General features: G+C 37.3%; 3 protein-coding genes across 8 annotated transcripts; 1 reads left to right on the plus strand and 2 right to left on the minus strand.

Annotated features, from left to right (window-relative positions):
- Window positions 1-624: 624 nt before the first annotated feature.
- Su(dx) (Suppressor of deltex) lies at window positions 625-12005 on the minus strand. The gene is made up of 8 exons (XM_014247775.3): window positions 11574-12005; window positions 7194-8051; window positions 6948-7090; window positions 4644-5564; window positions 4091-4556; window positions 3186-4032; window positions 2040-2238; window positions 625-1953 (listed from the first exon to the last, which is right to left on the minus strand). Exons 2-8 carry the CDS (start codon window positions 7606-7608, stop codon window positions 1684-1686), a joined length of 3261 nt encoding a protein of 1086 aa, XP_014103250.2. The 5' UTR covers window positions 7609-8051; window positions 11574-12005; the 3' UTR covers window positions 625-1683.
- On the plus strand, window positions 6043-19576 carry Cap-D3 (Chromosome associated protein D3). 6 transcript variants are annotated; one of them, XM_036369274.2, is made up of 9 exons: window positions 6043-6586; window positions 8512-9115; window positions 15008-16101; window positions 16159-16319; window positions 16391-16532; window positions 16593-17507; window positions 17581-17740; window positions 18246-18535; window positions 18596-19575. In XM_036369274.2, the coding sequence occupies exons 3-9, from the start codon at window positions 15100-15102 to the stop codon at window positions 19064-19066; spliced, it is 3141 nt and encodes a 1046-aa protein (XP_036225167.2). In that variant the 5' UTR covers window positions 6043-6586; window positions 8512-9115; window positions 15008-15099; the 3' UTR covers window positions 19067-19575. The 6 variants fall into 6 exon arrangements, with proteins under 6 accessions (XP_036225167.2, XP_069963398.1, XP_069963397.1 ...); XM_070107297.1 differs by lacking the exon at window positions 6043-6586 and adding an exon at window positions 8098-8301 and having other exon boundaries at window positions 8354-9115; XM_070107296.1 differs by lacking the exon at window positions 6043-6586 and adding an exon at window positions 8098-8301 and having other exon boundaries at window positions 8377-9115.
- Window positions 13117-14844, minus strand: Coq6 (ubiquinone biosynthesis protein COQ6, mitochondrial). The gene is made up of 2 exons (XM_014247788.3): window positions 14754-14844; window positions 13117-14697 (listed from the first exon to the last, which is right to left on the minus strand). Exon 2 carries the CDS (start codon window positions 14679-14681, stop codon window positions 13251-13253), a length of 1431 nt encoding a protein of 476 aa, XP_014103263.2. The 5' UTR covers window positions 14682-14697; window positions 14754-14844; the 3' UTR covers window positions 13117-13250.
- Window positions 19577-19656: the final 80 nt, after the last annotated feature.

The raw sequence follows: 19656 nt of genomic DNA on the forward strand, positions 1-19656 counted from the left end.
AAAAATTATATTAAAAAAAATTATATTAAAAAAAATTATATTAAAAAATATATTATTAAAAAAAATTATATTAAAAAAAATTATATTAAAAAAAAATTATATTGAAAAATTAAATATAAAAACAAAATTATAAGCTAAACACTAAAATTTTATAAAATTTGGTTCTTAAGCAGTGTATAATTAAAAAACGATAAATCAATATTGAAATCATGAAAAATTGAACATACAAGCTACTTTAAATAAAAAAAATTCGTAAAGAGCTAATTGAATATAAAAATAATATAAATAACTAAAAATTAAAAACAAAAATAAAAATATTTTAGCAAGCAAACAATTAAAAAATAAGTAGTTAAATATGAAATTTCTTTCCCAAAATCTGAATTTAAAAACGAGTGAAAAAAAACGTAGGCAAAAAACAAAAATTAAATCAATTTATACGCAAAGATAACTAAACAAGTCTATACCCAATCTTAATTAATTACTAACAAAAAGAAAAGATTTTCGTTAAAATATTTCAAGCGAAAAAATGAAACCAGTTAAGCATTTCGTTCATTTAATTTATTGCAAGTGCAGCAGTAAGCCATTATAACAATTTTAGACACCCCAGAAACCAATACACACCCATTATTTGTTTTTGTGATATATTTCTCATTATATTTTTAAAATAAATGTTCGTTAACGCAGATTGTTTTCTAATGTCTTTTGCCAATAATTATACATATGCATTTTTACTTAAGTAATTTCAACAGCTTAGCTTACATAATTTGCTAAGTTGCCAACATATATACACACATACACGCGTATGTATGTATGCATGCATAACAAACTATCAAATGTAAATTAACATTATTATATGCCATTAACGTGCGCTATATACAAATTTATAATTAAATTATGCCAATTTAATAAAATATGCACAAATATATTAATGTATAGTATGTATATGTATATATGTATGCTAAAAAATGATATTAAATTAAAGTTAGGTTCGGAAGGAGCATGTGCTTACTGCAAGACGGCAACGTTACTATGTGGTAGTTGATAGCACATACACACACATACACCCAAACACACACACATCAAATATGTATGAGTGTAAGTATATAATGTGTATGTATGTGTATGTGTGTGCAACTACATTCACATTTCATATGATATATAACTGAATAATAACTCCCTACATTTGCAAACATATGTATATATATGATGTTGTATTTTATAAATTCCTAAAAAATGAATAATAAGTCTACTATATTTCTAATACAATTAAACAAGCGCTTATAGTTTTTTGTTTGTTTGTTTCGTTTAAATTTTTTTTTGTTTTGTTTTTTGCTTACCTTGCACAACAACAATGAAATGATATGCGTTAGAAAATAAGCTTAGCAACAACAACTGCGCGCCGATAAAAGAAATATATATACATATATATATATATATCGTATATGTATATATAAAAGGAATACAGAACAAAAAAATCACCACAGATATGTTTATACACACAAGGAGCACATATGTGTGTATGTATGTACATTAAAAATGGAACACATACAAATGTACATAAATATAATAATGACATCGGGCGCATTTCGTTGCATAACAAGTGTGATTATATAACGTTGCAAAAAAATTTTTTTTCTGGTGTTGCTTGTCAAACCACATTCACTCGCTTAGCCGTTTAGACTTCTACTCTTGGCAGAAGCCCTCAGTCTCTTCAATGGCAAATGTCAACTTCTCCACCAGCTGATCGTAGCTCTTGTAGGGCGGTAAGTCCAGCCGATTGAAGCAGGTATGCGAACGCGGCAGCCACGTCTCCTTGCCCACCTTCTCAATGCAGAAACGCTGCGGTCCGTTGGAGCCCATAAGTTCCGCGAAGCCGCCGACTGGCACACGACATGTGCCCGTGACGAATTGCAGCAGGCGCGCACGCTTCTCATTGTCCGTATCGCGCACGAACTGTTTATGTGGGAGAAACAGAAAATAACGCATGTTTATGTTATATATATGGTAGTTACTTATACAACAACAAATCGTTTACACACCTGCCAAAACCACATGACTTGTTTGGAATTGCGATTGTAATGTCGGTAAATTGTGTTGCGCTGCCAATCGTCGACGTCCACATCCTGCATGCCGCACAGTATGAGCTCTAGTTCGCGTTCATCGAAATATTTGAGCCACTCTAGCGGCACGACCTCATTGAAGCCTTCAAGGAACGTTTTCGTCTGCTGTTCGATACCTCTGAAAAGCGATTATGTTTTGATAAGTATTTTTTTTGTGTTTTTACATCGGCGGGAGGTACTTTGTAGATGTTCACTCTCACTCATTCGTGTCTCTCATTCTTTTGTTACTCCCACTATATTTTAGTTGTGTTACTGTTGCTGTCTCACTCATACTATTGTTTGTACACACTTATTTTCATTGCTTGCAATCGCTACCTTCACTAATTCTCAAACGATTTATAGCAAACAATCAAATTGAGTTTTTATAGTCAAATTAACTGTTGTTGAGAGCTATCTGATGTTTTTACGGTAGCCGAGCTTATTTTAACGCAACGACCCAAATCTCAATCTGGATAAGTTCACTTAGTAGAAAACTCCAAAAGGTTATTGAGGATTAAATTTCGTTTAAATTGACTTAAAACTCCAATTTATTTGTGGAACAACATCAAAGCGCACAAAAAGAGAGCGAAACTGATTACAACACTAATAAATTTGTATACGGGTTTCTTTCGCAATTTCGGGGGGAAGGTTTCAAATCTTCTGATTTAAAACTGTGCTGAAGCACATATATTACTGTTGGTGGGTCTTCCCCCAAATTTGGACAGATCCAAAAAGCCACTGGTGTGAATTATCAAATGATATATTATAAACATTTTTATCACGTAAAAAGTGGAAGTGGTGCCAATAAGATAACGCGTATTTTCAGTATGTAAAATTTGTTAGTCATAAAAATGAATCAGGTACATATCAACCGCCAAAATATTATATATACATCTTCTGGTTGTTCTTAATGCAAGAAACAAATCAATTGATCGGACTTGGTCGAGAAGTGTGTGGTCTAAAATATTTTAGCCCGAAGCAACCACCCTAGTCTCTATAATTTTACTGAATAAGTTATAAAAAATTTTTAGTTTCCAAACAATGTTCACTACATACAAATTCATACAATTAGCGAAAGGCGCTTACCTCGTCATACGCCACTCCGTCATTAATGTTATATATTCCTCCTTATTCTCTTCGGTGACACGCTCTTTCTCACCATTCTCCTTCAATTCGTGGTGTATTATTTGGCCGAGCACCTCAAAGTCCACGCTGAACCACAGCTCCAAACCACACTCGTCAATATTATTATCACGCACCCAAATTAATGAATTATAAAACTCCGGATCGATGGTCTCAATGTCTTTTATGGTTAATTTCTTATTCAGCATACGCTTATAGAAAGGCATCGTAAAACCGGAATAAATGAAGCGACCATGATACAGCGCCATCGCAATGAAACGACCAATGAATTTGAAATATTGCAAGTGATCGGGATTCACATACGAGGCCGGATTAATTTGTAGACTGTAGTTATTTTTGTTTGCATACTCGAAGAGGCAATACATGGGATTGAGCACTTCGTGTGAGAGCAAAAAGAACCATTCACGCGACACGCCACCATAGTCAAGGCCCTCTTCGCCGCGGAATATAATATAGAGGCGGCGACGCAGTTCGTAGGCGGGCAAACGCATAATTTGGTGGTATGAATCCTCGAAGAGCGTTTGACGCGTCACCGTGATTTTAATGTGCGACGGCAATGCATTGCTCTGGCACAGGTAGCGGAATTGTGAGAGCTTCCAGCGGAAGGAGCGCTCATAAGCGCGCGGTACACCGTAAACACCTTTAACGCCCTTCGGTGCTCCCGGTCGCGGATCTTCGAATGTGGTGCGACGCGTATTGTGATCGACAAAGAAGCGTTCCCCGGTTGTGGTGTAGCGTATCTCCCAACCAGGCGGTAATGGACCCTCATTCATCAAACTGACCTCTTGGCCTATATTTACAAGGGAGAGAATGTATAAAAATTAGTTAGATTTATTTCAAGGACTCACCTTGCGTGCGCGGATCCTCCCACTGTGTGGTGCGGTTCTTGTGATTCACAAAGTACACGCGATTATCTGATTGCACCTTCTTCTCCCAGCCGTCGGGCAGCGGACCCAGCGCATCCTCATCATCTTGCGTCACAGCGGCTGTAACCGCTGTTGGCTGTTGTTGCTGTTGTGAATAGAGGAAACGTTGATTGCCCTGCGCCACCACATGCGCACGCTGTCCCTGCCAATGCTGGAAATGCATGAGCCGTTCACTGTTCGGTCGCTGCCAGGTAGTTGTGCGCGTATTGTGATCAACATAGTAAACGCGTCCGCGTGGATCTTTGCGTATCTCCCAACCGGGCGGTAGGGGCGTCGGTTTTTCCCAATATGTAGAGCGTGTATTGTGATCTACGTAGTAACGACGACCATATTGATCGAAGCGTATCTCCCAACCGGCTGGCAGCGGTTCATCATCCGCTTGAGCAGCCTGCAATTACGAAAACGAAAAAGGAACGGAATTTAAAAATTGTAGAAGTGGTTGCATGTTTAAAAGGCAACTATGTTCACTACGCACCTGCAACTGCTGATCGGCCACATTGGACACAGGCATTGCGCCCTGCGTCAACAGCGCGCCTTGATCGCCCGCCGCGCTCAACAGCGCGCTATCCATCAGTTGCTGTTGCGTTTGCGGTTGTTGTGATTGTGACGGCGGCGGTAAGGGCGCCAAGCTAGTAGCGCCACCACCATTCGCATACATTTGCGACATGGGGCGCGCTTGTACGCTGGCGGCGTTAACCGTCACGGCGCCACCATTAATCGATGGCATGCGTTGTACTTGCATCTGTGATTGATGTTGCTGTTGTTGCTGCTGCTGCTGCACCTGCAATTGCTGTTGCTGTTGCTGTTGTTGTAGTGCGGCATGTTGTTGTTGCTGCGTTTGTGGCATTGGCTGTTGTTGTTCCCAGACGGGTGGCGGCAACGGTGGCGCAGCACGTCGCACTGCTCCACTCTGTACGTTACCACCACTACCACAGCGCTCTAAATTACCATTGGCAACCGGTGAACGTGAGCCACCACCGTAGTGCGCCACATTGCCACCACTTCCCGCGGCCGCTGATGTGGTCATAAGCGCGCCATTCTCAACATTGCGCATGCGTATCCGTCCACGTACGCCCGCGGCAGGCGTGAATATCGTGCCGTCGCCGCTGATCGTTGGCGGCAACATTTGCATTCCATTACCGTTTTGCTGCTGTACGTCGTTGGGCATTTCCAGCTTAAGTCCATTTAGCACTGCGACAAGTTCGCCGATTTTTGTTTGCCGGTTATCTGATTTAGAAGTAGCCAGCAAATCCATAGTTAGCTCGAGGTACTCGAACCGTCCGTTTAATTGTTGTAGCACATGCGCTAAATTGATGATGCGCTCGCCTAGTAGAGTGTCTTTACGAAAGCTTGAGTGATCGAGTACTTTTATGTGTAACACGGAGTTTGGTGTTACCTGAAAAGAGGTGGAAATGCTTGGTTATTTGTATGTATGTATATTTATATATTTTTATTTTATTATAGCGGTGTCGGTCTAACTGTTTTTTGTTTGCGGGTAGTCATAGACATGATATAGTTACAATGATACTGACACCCCCAACCGATGATTTTTGTGGAACCTGAACTTTATGGATCTACTGGAAATCAAACAGCTTTAGTAACTAGTACAATAACAAATGCGCTGCTACCAAGGTCGAGTCTGTATAACCAGAACCGACCTAGATATATAGCTCTTAAGCCGCAAAAACAAAAACACTATACTAAATTATATCGTCCAAGCGGCTTCCATACACTTCTGTCATTAAGATTCCGATTCGAATTTTATCATATGAAAAATAATACTTCTTTTCTTTCATTTTTTTCTGTGACACTCCTACTTTTAGTATTTTTAAGTATACGATAGCATATACGCACGCACAACATACATTCAAGCAGTTATTGTCGCACTTCGCCGATAAAATTACAAAACAAACAACAAGTGTATAATGGCAAATCTTCACAAAAATAAAACAAATAAATATAAAAAAAAAATAAAAAACCATAAAACTAAGGTGTGGTAGATTTGAAGTGTGCGCAGCTTGTTGAGCGAATAAGGAGTGGGCACGCGTTAATATTTACTTGCCCATCAAAAAGCACATAAAAATCAGAAGTTATCAAAAAGATGATTTTTCTAAGAGCTACTTGCTTTCAATAGATGCACTAGAGAGCAGACAATCAATGTGAAGTGCGGTGAAAAGCAATTATTTTGAAATCAATAAAAAAAAAAGTTGAAGTAGTGGAAAATAGTTGCAATAAGTGGATGTGTGTGTGTATGCGTAGAATATATTTTCGTTTACCTATGCGCGTGCATAATACGCTATTTGTATGTAATTACCGCAATACCTATTTCTAATAACGGCATATAATGACAGCTGTCGAAGTTGACTTCAAATTCTCAGCAATTATTCAAAATTCAATGAATAATTACAAATTATATGTGTAGGTATTTTCAAATAAAAATTACTATTTATAAGGAATGACTAGAAAGAAAAAGAAAACCGGAAAAAACGTTAACTTCGGCTGCACCGAAGCTATAATAAACTTAAAAAGGGCGTTTCTTATAGCAGAAAAATAGGGTTATAAAAATAGCAGGGTATAAAAAGATCGTTATCTTGATTTTAATTGGTCGGTTTGTATGGCAACTATTTGCTATAGTGGTTCGATTTCGGTATTATCAGTCTACAAAGCGATGTTTTAACATTTTCTGGATTGCATGTATTGATTTTCGTTTCTTGTTTGTCCATGTAACGTTATTATGCATTAAATTTTCTATTTCTAAATGTACGACTCATCAACATACCAGCACTGTGAATTCCTCATTCCATTTTGGTAGATAAGTATTCTTCACCACATCAGTTTTACGTTTACTTTTATTATCGATTACTAATTCCACGTATGGATTAGGCTTTAGAAATCCATTATTGCGCAGTGAAGCTTCCTCAACTGAAACAAGAATACAAAAGAAAGTAGTCAATAAATAATTTAGTGCAAATATGTACATACATATCTGCGTATATGTTGATATTTGGTTCTACTTTTAACTTACTAGTCACACTCAACTGGTGATAACCTTGATTGTTGGCAATGCTGCCACTGGTCGTTGTGCCCGCTGTCACCGCAACAGCTGTCCCTGTCGCCATTGAGGGTGCATTCAAATTAATATTGCTACCAACCATATTGCCACTAATGCCACCGCTACCATTGCCGCCACCAATACCAGCAACGCTACTACCACTGTTAATACTGCTGCCCACTGTTGAAACGGTAACGCCACTACTGGTCTGCATGACGCCACCTACACCGGCATTCCCAGCCATGTTGGTTGCCTGTGTTGCTGTTGCTATCGCTGGGGGTATAGGTGTTGGTGTTGATGACACTGTCGCTGTTGCTGGTGCTACTGTATAGTAGTCAGCAGCTGCATGCCCTATGGAAGCTGCTGACATAACATTTCCATCGGCCATTAACGTCCGACACTAACTCTATTTTAGCACTTTAGCACTTGTGCGTGCAGCAATTACTGCGTGCTAACGCTCACTTCCACACCACTGTATGAATGTAAGTGAATTCAGGCTTTTAACAGGAACAAAAATACAATAACAATAACAAAAGACGTTCAGTTGAAACACTGCCAAATTTTTGTCACAATTTACGTGCTAATTGCGCCAACTGCTATTATCGTTTTACTATTTTCTTTTCTATGTTGTTATCGTTGTTGTTTTTGCAATTACGTACTATTACCACGTTAAATTTATTACATCTATTTATTGTGCAGTTGACACCATTTTTTTTCTCACTCACTTATATTTCTACACGTTTGGCTGTAGCGCAAAAAAAAAACACTCCACAATTCAGCTGTTGAGCACCGTCGTCTGGCCACCACCGCTGCCAGCAAACAGAAAACAACCTGTAAAGAAAAGTGAGTTGAGGTTAGTTCATATTCAGTTGTATTACTAGCATATAGTGCATCGTTATATCTATGACGCCAGTAGATAATAAATATTATCGCGACATATTATTTCTTAATATGTACGTACTAAAGAAACTATATAAGGCTTTTTTTTGTGTTTATTTTTAAGCATTTTTGGCGCACACTACTATAACCGAGAAACAAGAGTAAACATTTTATTTCGTAGAATTAAGTTGCGCTCAAATAGGTATGTATGGTGAGGCTTATAAGTAACTTATTCCCCCACAAGCTTTTAGTAGTTCAAATGTTGCATATTATATAGACTTTCCTACCCTCATCGTTAAGACCTATTGCTGCCTAGAGGAGCCCTTTTGCATACACCAATCTTACGAACTTTTAGCTTTAGTCGAATACGTTTTCTAACCGGCAACTGCAACGAAAACACAACTATTTTCAGAAGGAAAACTTGAAGCAGCACTTTGGCGACAAATATCTCACCCGGAACAGAAACAAATTTTTATGCGACTCAGACTGTCAACTCGAGGAATGCTACTCAAATGATTGGAGAAATGTTTATGCCATTACAAAAGCAACAATAAAACTTTATAATTATTATTATAAACAACAATACATTTTACATAAATTTCATTATGCTCGATTGAGTTTAGTAAATCCAATTTCAACTGGACCTCTAACCACCTCAAAAACACGATAAAGACCACAGAAGTTATTTAAGAACTTAGTTAATTAGTTGTATGTTATACTTTTGAATCACGCTGTATGGTAAATAGTTTTTTTGTTATTTCGATTGCCCAAATACATACTTTCGTCGGTATTGGTTCGTGCGTCATACTGGATTATTTGCGACATTAAAATAACAAAAAAATTAGCTTATTATTTATTAAAATGTTAGTTGCTATTTTTTGATAAACATGATATTTTTCGACTTTATGACAATTTGATTAAGTGATAAGACATGCGTTTGCGTTTAACATCACTTCACAATCATAATTGTAGGCTTAGATAGCGAATGCGACATATTTGATGAGAGCTTGTAGATGGTAAGTAATTTTTTAAGTAAATTAAAGTCGAATTTTGCTTATATGATGATGAAATAACGCAAGGGGTTTACAGTAGTATGACAAAGAAATCAGTGTGTGAAAGTAATACATCTGATATGTGAAAATCGTGGCCATGGAGAAACTTTATAATATGCATAAAAATATTTGTAGAAGCTTATCTGAGGGATTTAAAATTTATGACACTGACCAAAAAAGTTTTTATTATAATATGTATATATTTAAAAACGAAGATATTTTTAAACAGCTACCGTAGTTAATAATTAAACTTAAATATATACAAGGCAAATATAGTAAAGTTTCTGCTAAAACGCGAAAAAAATACCCTGCACAAATAAAAAGTTTCCAAGAAGGAGATTGATTTTGATCGATCAGTTTGTATGAACAATTTGTTTGGAGATTGCAGAGCTGCTTTAGACAATAATCCATGCCAAATTTCGTAGACATCTGGTTAAAAAAAAAAAGGTTTTCCATACAATGGTTTATTTTGAGTGTGCAGTTTGTAGAGCATATGCTATAGTGGTCCGATATCAGCGGTTCCGACAAAACCCCAAGATGCTGTCTTGGGGAGAAAAGGATGTGTTCAAAATTTAAAAATGATATCTCTAAAATGAGAGAGTAGTGCGTGTATATACGGAGGTACAGACGGACATGCCTAAATCGACTCAGCTCGTTGTTGTTGTTTTAGCGTCAGAAAACAATTCTGAAGTAATTTCGAGGAATGGTACCTAGCTTCCAGCCCGGGTCCGTTCCGGTTCCTTACACGCAGTAAAGCTCGTCATGCCCATTGCTTATACATATACATACATATATATTTTATAGGGTCTCCGACGTTTCCTTCTGAGTGTTACAAACTTACTTTATATGTTACACTAACTTTGCTGATAGTAGTTATATTTTAGTCGGAATCTTATCAATAAGGTTTCCAGAACAATCGCAACTGAATTTACAATTTGATGTGTTTATTGTGGTAGCAGCTTATGAAAAATCCGTATAGCAACTATTATAATTATTGTGCAAAGGCGATAATATTTAAATCAATATATCATTTGACTAACGAAAGACTTTTTCTGGATGATCAGTCCATCTAAACTTTAACTCTTGTTGCTCTTCAATTAACAATAACCGTTACCAGCGTGTCTTTAGCCAATTTTTTTTCTATCACATACACAAGCTGTAGAACACATAAACAACTGTTATAAAGACATCACTGGAACGAAGCTCTACAATGCAAAAGTAGATTCTATAAAAGTCAAAAGAAAGTATAAACTAATAACACTTAAAGTCCATGATAAAAATGAACGGATATTGACAAGTGTACATAAATACGTACACACAAAAATAAAAAGGATCTTTATGACTGCAACATGCAAATCGAGTGAACAACTCATCAAAGTCATAATGTCGATAGTGAAGGTATTTTTCGTGAAATGATTTCGTAAGCGGTTTATATATGATTATACGCTTACATACATACATATATACAATTGTACTTATTTATATCATTTTCATGCCGCCGAAAGCCTTTACAAACATTTTATATATACATACATTCATATAGACAAAGGCAAAGGCGGAGTCATGTAGGCGGCAAGAAGGCAAGTTATAAGTATATTGCCCGACGAGTCATTGATAGCATACACTTTTAGTGGGCAAAACGAAAACAATATAGTCACGCAGAAACACTCGTCCCGCCACCCCACCGCCATAGTCAATGCACTTAACTCAGCAGTATATTTAAGCTCAGACAGGAGATAAGCTGCCGAAACAAAATATGTGCATGCAAATGAAGCGCTACAAAAATAGTGAAAAAAAACACAGCAAGTAAGGAAAGTAGTGAATAGTTCATACGTTTGAATGCAGCTATAAAAGAATCTTGGTTCCTAAAACAATATAGTAGATATACAAAATGTACAAATATTTATGTATATTACATTTGTACATTGTCCAAAGAACTGACTTAGAAAGCTGTCGTTCGTGCGTATGTTATGCATATATTCAAGTAAATATTGCAAAGGCGTAACCACAAATTTGCTCATGGCTAGTAAGGCTAACAAGTGAATAGCAACACCTGGCCACTTTCAACCCCAGCCAAACCTAAAGATTATATGTAACTATGAAACTTGGCTGCCAAACCATGCGAAACGTTTCCGACCAACTGACCAACTAAGTAAAACAACATGATGTCAAGCTAAATACCATACCACCTTAGCTGCATTTACATTCCAAAAGGAGGGGTACCTCACCCTGAATTTTGTTTGCCAAGTCTATGCGCGACATTTATATACACTTTACATTAAAATGAAGGCAAAGGTCATACCAAACCATCTAAATTAACCAATGTTCACTAGTTAAACAACAATATGGTTTAATAGAAAACTGTATGGCATTGTATTTGGGAAATTTATACGCTTAATAATCCAATTGCACGAATACTTACACATCAGTTTTCGTTTTATATTGTAGAAAAGCAATTTCTACTACTTCAGAAGATAACAAATTTTCAGAGATTATTATTTATTGATGATTTGTAGTTAAGGCTTTTTATGGTCTTTCTTTGTTTTTTCTTCGATTAACAATTTAAAATGTGAAAGGTTTTTTCGCATTCATCATTTGATTACAAGCAGAAATTTTTACAAGAAGATTTCAAGCAACACTTTTCACTAAACATACACAAGTCCCCACGTCAATAACTGTTTTCTATTTTAAATATGTTAATAATATTATTTCTGTTTTTAAGCCCAAAAGTTATTATTTTTCACAAAAAATTTTCAGCTTTTCGATCCGTGAACACCACTAAAATTCTTTCGTTTCAACGTCTGTTCTTTATCTGACATTCGCAGCCTTTTTATTTTTCTATTGTCACAGATTCGTTAAAATTAACGAATATGACGATGACTCGTTCAAATTTAACATGGTTGTATTTTGACAAATATTTAAATTGTCTATAAAAAAAATAAATAATTCGCAATTATTAATATATGTAAATGTTATAAAAAGCTACTTAATACATATATTGTCATCACTAGCCCGATTAACTGCAAAGAGACTTACACACAGCACAAAATATGATACTTATATTGTAAGATTTTATTCACTTCTGCCCACCGTGCAAGCGTTGATCAGCCGTTTGGCCGAATATGCTTCGCCTTTTGCTGCGGTAGTATTTGTATGTATGGAATGGTATATATTTTCATTGAAGAAATGCCGTGTTTTTGTTTACATTCAATAAGATGACTGAATTGATAAATTTGTTTAAAAAATTAAGTGAGTTTTTTGATCGTAATTTACTTTGGGAAAATATTGAAGAGGCCTACGAGGCTGATGCTGAACAAGAGCAAGACAAGAATAAATCGAATGAGGAAGTGCAACCTTTAACAACTTCTCAACAAACTAAATCCAGCGTATCTGAATTGCCATTTGTGCAACGTGCAATCAATGATCCTCAGTTGTTATCGACCCTACTAGAGCTGTGCTCTGCCATACGTATTTTGCGCAGTGAATCAAGTGCCAGCTATGATAATACCTATGATTGCTGGGATGAGGTGATTAAAGTGTCGCCGCGTGACTCCTACCTCAGCTTCGTGTTTGCTTTAGCGGGTCTACCAACATTGGATGCTGCCTGTACCGCATATACAAAGCTTGCACTTGCCGCCGTAAATACATATTTTCTTTCGCTAACTATTCCCGGTGCAAAAGGCTTTCATATCTTTGAGCCCGAGGTAATAGCACATTGTCTTCAGGTATTCGGTTTGATAGAACGCATCCAGCATCCTGACGTTCTATGTCGAATGTCGAAACAGCAACTTATCGAAATATGGGTACGATTTTCTACATTCTGCGATGACTTTAAATTGTTGCTAAGGTATGTCCATTTCAATGACCACAAAGCCACACGAGACACCTTGTTGAAGAAACTAGTGAACATATTGTACATGAATCATGAGCGCGGTTATGCAAATATGTGTAAGTGAAATTTCGGCTTATTATCAACAAATCGTAATAATTTCGAGTTTTATTTATAACCAAAATAGCACAACATTTCTATATAGCTAAAATACAAAAAATTGTTATTGATATTTATAGGAGTAACTAAATCGATATAGCGACAAAGTGTTTAGCCAATAGCACGTTTCATAAACAAATTTTTTATAGGCGAAATAGTGTCTGTGAGTTGTAAACCTAAGCTGCGCAGCAAAACCACCGGCGTGAATGTGGTCGAGTAGAGTGTGTGCAAACCGTGCACACCCACCATTATCGGCACGTTCTTAGACAAGCTTCGTTGTTCGTATTTAATAAGATAGTGATTGTCACTAAGTTTTGCGCCAGCGTATGCCGCTTCAGAGAGCACTTTAACAAGTTCACGCACATCACTGAACCCTAAATTCACACCTTGTCCTGCAAGTGGATGTACTCGATGTGCGGCGTCGCCAATTAAAGCCGCTCCCGTGCATACATACGATGAGGCATGTAAAAAGCCTAAAGGAAAGGATGCACGCGATTTTTCTACAACTCCATTGACGGCAGGGGGATATTGCCTCAGCATATCGGGATTACGTCCAATTAACGAATTTAATGTATTCATTGCATTTACAACAAATCCATCCTTGGGGTATTCCTTGAAGAAAGCTTCATTTAGTGCTTTGGTGAAATCCTCAGCGGACAATTCCAACAAATGTTTAGCATGTGGGATACTTGTACTCCACACCACCGAGCTAAGTGTGTCGCTTAATGGTAGTAAGGCTACCGGGCCGGTAGGTAAGAAACGTTGCCAGGCCACCGTATTATCACAAGCGTCTTCTAATTGCACGGTGGCTACCACTCCACGGCGTTGATAATCCAAACTAAATACATCGATATTCATTTGTTTACGCACCAAAGAATTGGCGCCATCAGCTCCTATAAGTAGTTCACATGTTAATGTTTTGCCATCTTTAAGGTGCACTTGTGAGAATTTATCGCCAGTGTCTACTGAAAGCTGTACACCTTCAATACGCGCATTGTTGCGCACTTCCACATTCTGCGCATTCTTGTTATCTGCCAGTTGTGCATACATAGCATCCAACATCAAGTCATTTTCAATAATGCAAGCCACATCAGCGGCGAAATGTTCATCTTGAAATTTGATTAGGGCATCACTGCATGCATCCCACACTTGCATCTGTTTAACATGTTTTATTCTACGTTCTTCCATATAATCCCAAGCGCCGATCGATTGGAATAGTTCTACACTATTATTATTAATAGCGGAGACACGGTTGCCATATTGCGCTTCGACATTAAAGCCTTTGAAAGGCGGTGCGCCCTCAAGCAATAATATTCGTTTATCACTTAAAACTTTATTTTTGCCCAAAGCAACAGCGAGTGCGGTGCCAACGAGTCCACCCCCACCAATTATGATGTCAAAGTGTTCTGCAGAGGATTTCTGTTTTTGTGCATGGTCATCCGCGCAGCACTTTGAACTGACGCAAAGTGCACGCACTGCATGCAGCTGCTTGAAAAGCAGGCGCAAATTGCGTGCGCCTGGCTGTTTTATTAAAGCTGACATTGTTTTGATACTGCGGCTGAAATTTAAAAATATTTGAAGTTAAATTGTGAAATCTTTATTTTGATTTTCTACCTTTCCAAATTCGATTCTTTTTTGATTTGTTTGAATGCTTTGATTTCGAAATTCTATATAACAGCTGCTGTAAAAACACAGGGTTGCACTTTGTGCGGGAAAAGTTTTCTTTTCATTATATCTGTTATACAATACATATACTGTTTTTATCCCCCAATTTCCTTTTCCCCATTTCCGTTACATAAAATATTCGGTTTGAAGCATGCAAATTTAATAACAATTTTCTTAACGCTTTTAAACAATTATATTTTTAGACGCTGCCAATCTACACGCTAAATGCTTCGAAATATTTGACGAAGTAGTAAACGCCCATAACGGCGAACCGGAGGATACACTAAAGAAGCTAATGAATATGACAGTTTTCCTGCACACTTATCCGCCAAAACCAAAAAGTACAAGCGGAACTGTCATTAGCGGTGATTGCGAACATATATCTGACTGGTTTATCAAATGTATCTCGAAATATCCGCGTCTGCTTGTAAAAGTGTTGAATTTCTATATCGAATGCATGGTCACCAATCCAGTAAAGTCTTGGAAAACCGAGCAAACACAACGCGCGCTTGAATATGCCGCAAAATATGATGCTGCACTTTATACCACCTGTAATGAGTCATCAGTAGAGTTCTTGTGTGATGCCATCTATGCCGATGAGGTAATGATACGCGCACGCGCCATAGAATTAATTTCACGAATTCTACAGTTGGTGGCACATGTTAATTGGCAAATGTTTCGCCACGAAATATCGGACATACCACGCGAGGTATATCTCATTAATGAGCTCATGAAGAGTTTGCAGGATTGCAACAACACGGTTAAACTGAAAGCAGTACAAGCACTACATCTTGCGCTCACCAAAGGCTCACCCAACACTGTAAAAATACTCAACGAAGGTATACGCTATACACGTTACCTCGATCTTGGTGTCACACTGCCAGATGAACCACGTGTACATAAGAATGAAATACGCTACGAGAAACCCTCTGCTCTGGAGCCGAAATACAGTTTCGAAGGCCATGGTTTGGTTGAGTTGTCATTCTTGCATTTGCCAGAATATGTTTATGCAAATCTCTTTCAAAGTCCCCAATCATATATTAGACGTGCGGGTGTAATGTTTATGGAGCAGCTAATTAAATTAAATCCGCTGATTATTTTCAATACAAATTTTGTAACAGAAACAACGCGTCTCGTTGATGAACCCACTGCCTTAGTGCGAAAACAAACGCTAATCAGCATCGATAGCATACTTGGCTGCTATCCGAACTGTTATCCTGTCGTGTGGGTGTGGTGTAAGGTTGTTGCGCCCATGTTGCGCGATGGCGATCCAAAGAATATTGAATTAGCTATGGATGTAAGTGTGTAATATTGTGTGCATTTCTTTATATAATTAAAATTTGTTTGCTAACAGTGTTTTCGCGCACGCGTATTAGCAAATATGCGCGGTATCGATCAATCCAATCAAGCGGAACACTTTATGCCTTGGGTTATTATACGTACAATGCTGTCAACGCAGCCGCGGCTCTATCTGCAACAATGCTTTCATATGGCCTTACAACAACGCTTGCTAAAGTAAGTGTTTAGAATTGAAAAAAAAAATGAAATACATAATCTCAACATGTATTGTGTATCAAATCTTGCAGTCCACAAATACTCAGCATAATAGAATCACATTTACTCACCTCGAATTCTACAGAAGCTTGGATCGTGCTCAACTTTGTTTCTGGAAAGTTAAAGAGTAAAGAACCCGATGCACTTATACATCTTTTTATATCACTGAAATCGGTATTACACAATCACACCTCATAACTATACACATATACTATAACTATTTCTTCTCCACAGTGGAACAAAGAACAAAATATGCTTATTGCTCTAGAAGTGCTCGCCAATTGTATACAAGACTTCTCACACACAGCACTCAATCAAGCTTTCAATCACATACTCACGCAAATACGCGAAGGCCAAATCATACCTGTACTCATTGGCAAAGCATTTGATCTGCTCATACACATCGATAATTGCTCGCAATCTCAGGCGACCAATAGCAAAAACGTTAAATGCAATCCACTCGAGTTAACTGAAAAACCTTGGCTGCTCGAATTGCATGATTTGCTGGAATTTAGCATACTCTCGGCCATAGCAGATTTTCCCGACAATCGCGTCACATTTATGTCGCACCTTTACTCATACTCAGAAGTGAATTTGCAAACGCGCTTGCGCCCACACCACACTGTTGTCTCCTTCGTGCATAAATACATGAGCGTATGCTTGAAATTGCCGGAGTCAGAGTTGGATTTGGAAAATGAGCGGCTCTTCAATTCGATGATATTGATTGCTGGTCGTCTATCTTTACGTGATGCCGTTACGGCGAACACTACGTGTAAACTTTATGGTTCCATATTGAAAATCATTGATCGTCCGCCAATCGTGAACACAATAATCGTTTCATTAACGGATCTATGTAAGAAGCATACACAAATTGTGGAACGTATCATTGAGCACGTGCTGGCGAAGTTGTCATCACCCTTTGTCATGAATCGTGTGGAGACATTTAAATGCTTTGAGAAATTAGTCTTGCAGGATCAGTTGAAATTGCGTGGTTCCTTGTTGTTGGCGCTTATGTCTGCTATTTTAGATGAGAATAGAGAACTGGCTACGCGTGCTTGCGATTTTTTTGTAGAATATCTCAGTAAGAAGAATTCAACGCTCTTTCAAAAGTGTTTAATTGAATGTCCATTTGTCTTCAATGAATATGAGGTGTGTCCGGGCGCTTGTCGATGCTTGTGGAATGTAACATTATCAAGTTTGTATTTTTTGCTATCTTTTACAGAATTTCGACGGCTTGGATAGCTTTTCGGATACAAGCATTAAATCACCTTTGAAAGGAGAGGCAAAGCGTAAGAGTCGTCAATTGCTTTATAATCACATGATGACGTCGGTGGATGAAGTGAATTTGGTGCTTTATTTTGGACAACTCAAATTGATTTCAGGTAAGTCGGAGTAGCAGTAGTTTTTGGAACTTTGAAAAGTGCGTGCACCTAAGATTTTATAAACGGAAAAAGTAAGCATTTTATCATGTCCAAAAAAAAAAAATTGTTATGTTTCACATTGGTGGTCTCTTCACGTAATTTTGTTAGACTAATTATAACCGGAATAGGCTATATTGAGTTTGCCACACCTAGAGAGTAAAGTTAGATACCCTATAAAGTTCATATATACATCATCAGTGTGACGAGATGAGCCTTTGTATGGAAAACTTTTTTTGATTTGACAAGATAACTTCACGAAATTTGTGATGAATTATTGTTCTAGGCAACGATTCAATTTCCGAACATATTTTTCAGATCGGATACAGCATAAAGCTGCCATACAAACTGACCAATCGAAAGCAAGATAAAGTTATGTTTTATGCTATAAGATTTGCAACTGTGCATAGTATTATAGCTTCGATGCAGTTGAAGTTAAAGTTTTTTTCTTGCTTTATTTATTTTTTAGAAAAATCGCTACGTGACGCCTGCATGAAAAGTCCTGAAGGCATCGCATTACTCAAGGATGTGCTATTCATTTTAAAGCGCGTCTGCCAATTGACCAAGGAACAAAAGCCCAACGCTGACAACAAGGAAGGCGACGGAGAGGATAACGCAATGGATGACGCAATCGCGCAGGCAAACGAAGCAGGTGCTACGGATGAGGTAGACACGGCAAAAACTATAGGTGCCACAAGCGCTGGCAATGTGGGACGTGGACGCGGGCGAAGACGTGAAATAATAACAATGCCGGATGCGGTAAAAGTGAAAATAGGATTTTTTTTTAATAAAACCTATTAATTTAGTTTATATTTTTAGCTGAATCTACTCGAAAAGTCATTGATATTCATACCCAACATTTATCGCTGCTTCACTGTCCACACCGATGACGCATTGCAAAAAGCATTCGACGAGTTGGGCTATGCATTAGCAAAGCGTTTTCCCAATCTAGTGCATTATGCGCAACCAGCAGAATTTTGGCGTAAATATCGTGAGAAAATAATTGCGGCTTCGCCGTCGAAGCAAAAGAAAAAATCGAAGCGAAAAGGCAAAGATGCCAAAACACCCGAGAAGCCTAAAGCGAATTCAACGCAAATCGAAGCAGATCTTGTGGCGACTGAGGAAATCGATGAAAATTTAGAATGTGACTCAGCGGATGAAAGTGATTTTTGTTCGGACGATGACTTGCCACTGGCGAGCAAGTTGTATGCCGGTGCTTCACCACAGAAACGTGTGCGTTTGAGCGATGCCGAAATACCGATGGAATATTTATTTAATCCGAATATTTGAAGATTGGCATGCTCTTCTAGCGCATGTGTTGACCCATAGAGAAGTGTTTGGCAATAATACATGCAACTATGATATGTTGTGTACTACATTATATAGCATGGTTTAAGGTTTTATACTATACTACTATTATTGTATAGCCTTAGTTAAATGCATTTATTATTATTATTTTTATTTTTACTTTAATTTAAGTAACATGAAAGATTCGAATAGTTGATATATGTATATATATATTCTTTTTTATTTAATAAATAATTTTAATTTTAAAGGCTGACAAAGGAATGTACCCCAATATACTTATATATGGCATACTTAAAATATAAATGAGGTTAAGTTTCTTATACAACTTATTGTATAAGTATTATGTATATTATAACATTATTTTATATTAATAAACTAATTCTCGAATTAGTATTTATATTTTTGTGAGACATGCTTACATATATGTATGTATATGGGTATGCCATTACACAAATTATATTATATATTAAATATTTATAGCTCAGTAATATATTGTGCTCATCATATTTCATATAATAAACTGTTATATTAACTAAAATAAAATTTTCAATATCAATGTATTCAAAATAATT

This window comes from Bactrocera oleae, chromosome 3 (assembly GCF_042242935.1).
Source record: "Bactrocera oleae isolate idBacOlea1 chromosome 3, idBacOlea1, whole genome shotgun sequence".
NCBI lineage: Eukaryota > Metazoa > Arthropoda > Insecta > Diptera > Tephritidae > Bactrocera > Bactrocera oleae.

What these genes read in the sequence shown, in the direction of transcription:
- Cap-D3 (XM_014247787.3), top strand. Translation starts at nt 12,367, where the DNA reads ATGACTGAATTGATAAATTTGTTTAAAAAATTAAGTGAGTTTTTTGAT. An exon ending in TTACAACAACGCTTGCTAAA is followed by an intron (nt 16,320 to 16,390) that starts GTAAGTGTTTAG and finishes CAAATCTTGCAG; the next exon opens with TCCACAAATACTCAGCATAA. An exon ending in TTTTTATATCACTGAAATCG is followed by an intron (nt 16,533 to 16,592) that starts GTATTACACAAT and finishes TCTTCTCCACAG; the next exon opens with TGGAACAAAGAACAAAATAT.
- Coq6 (XM_014247788.3), bottom strand. Translation starts at nt 14,681, where the DNA reads ATGTCAGCTTTAATAAAACAGCCAGGCGCACGCAATTTGCGCCTGCTT.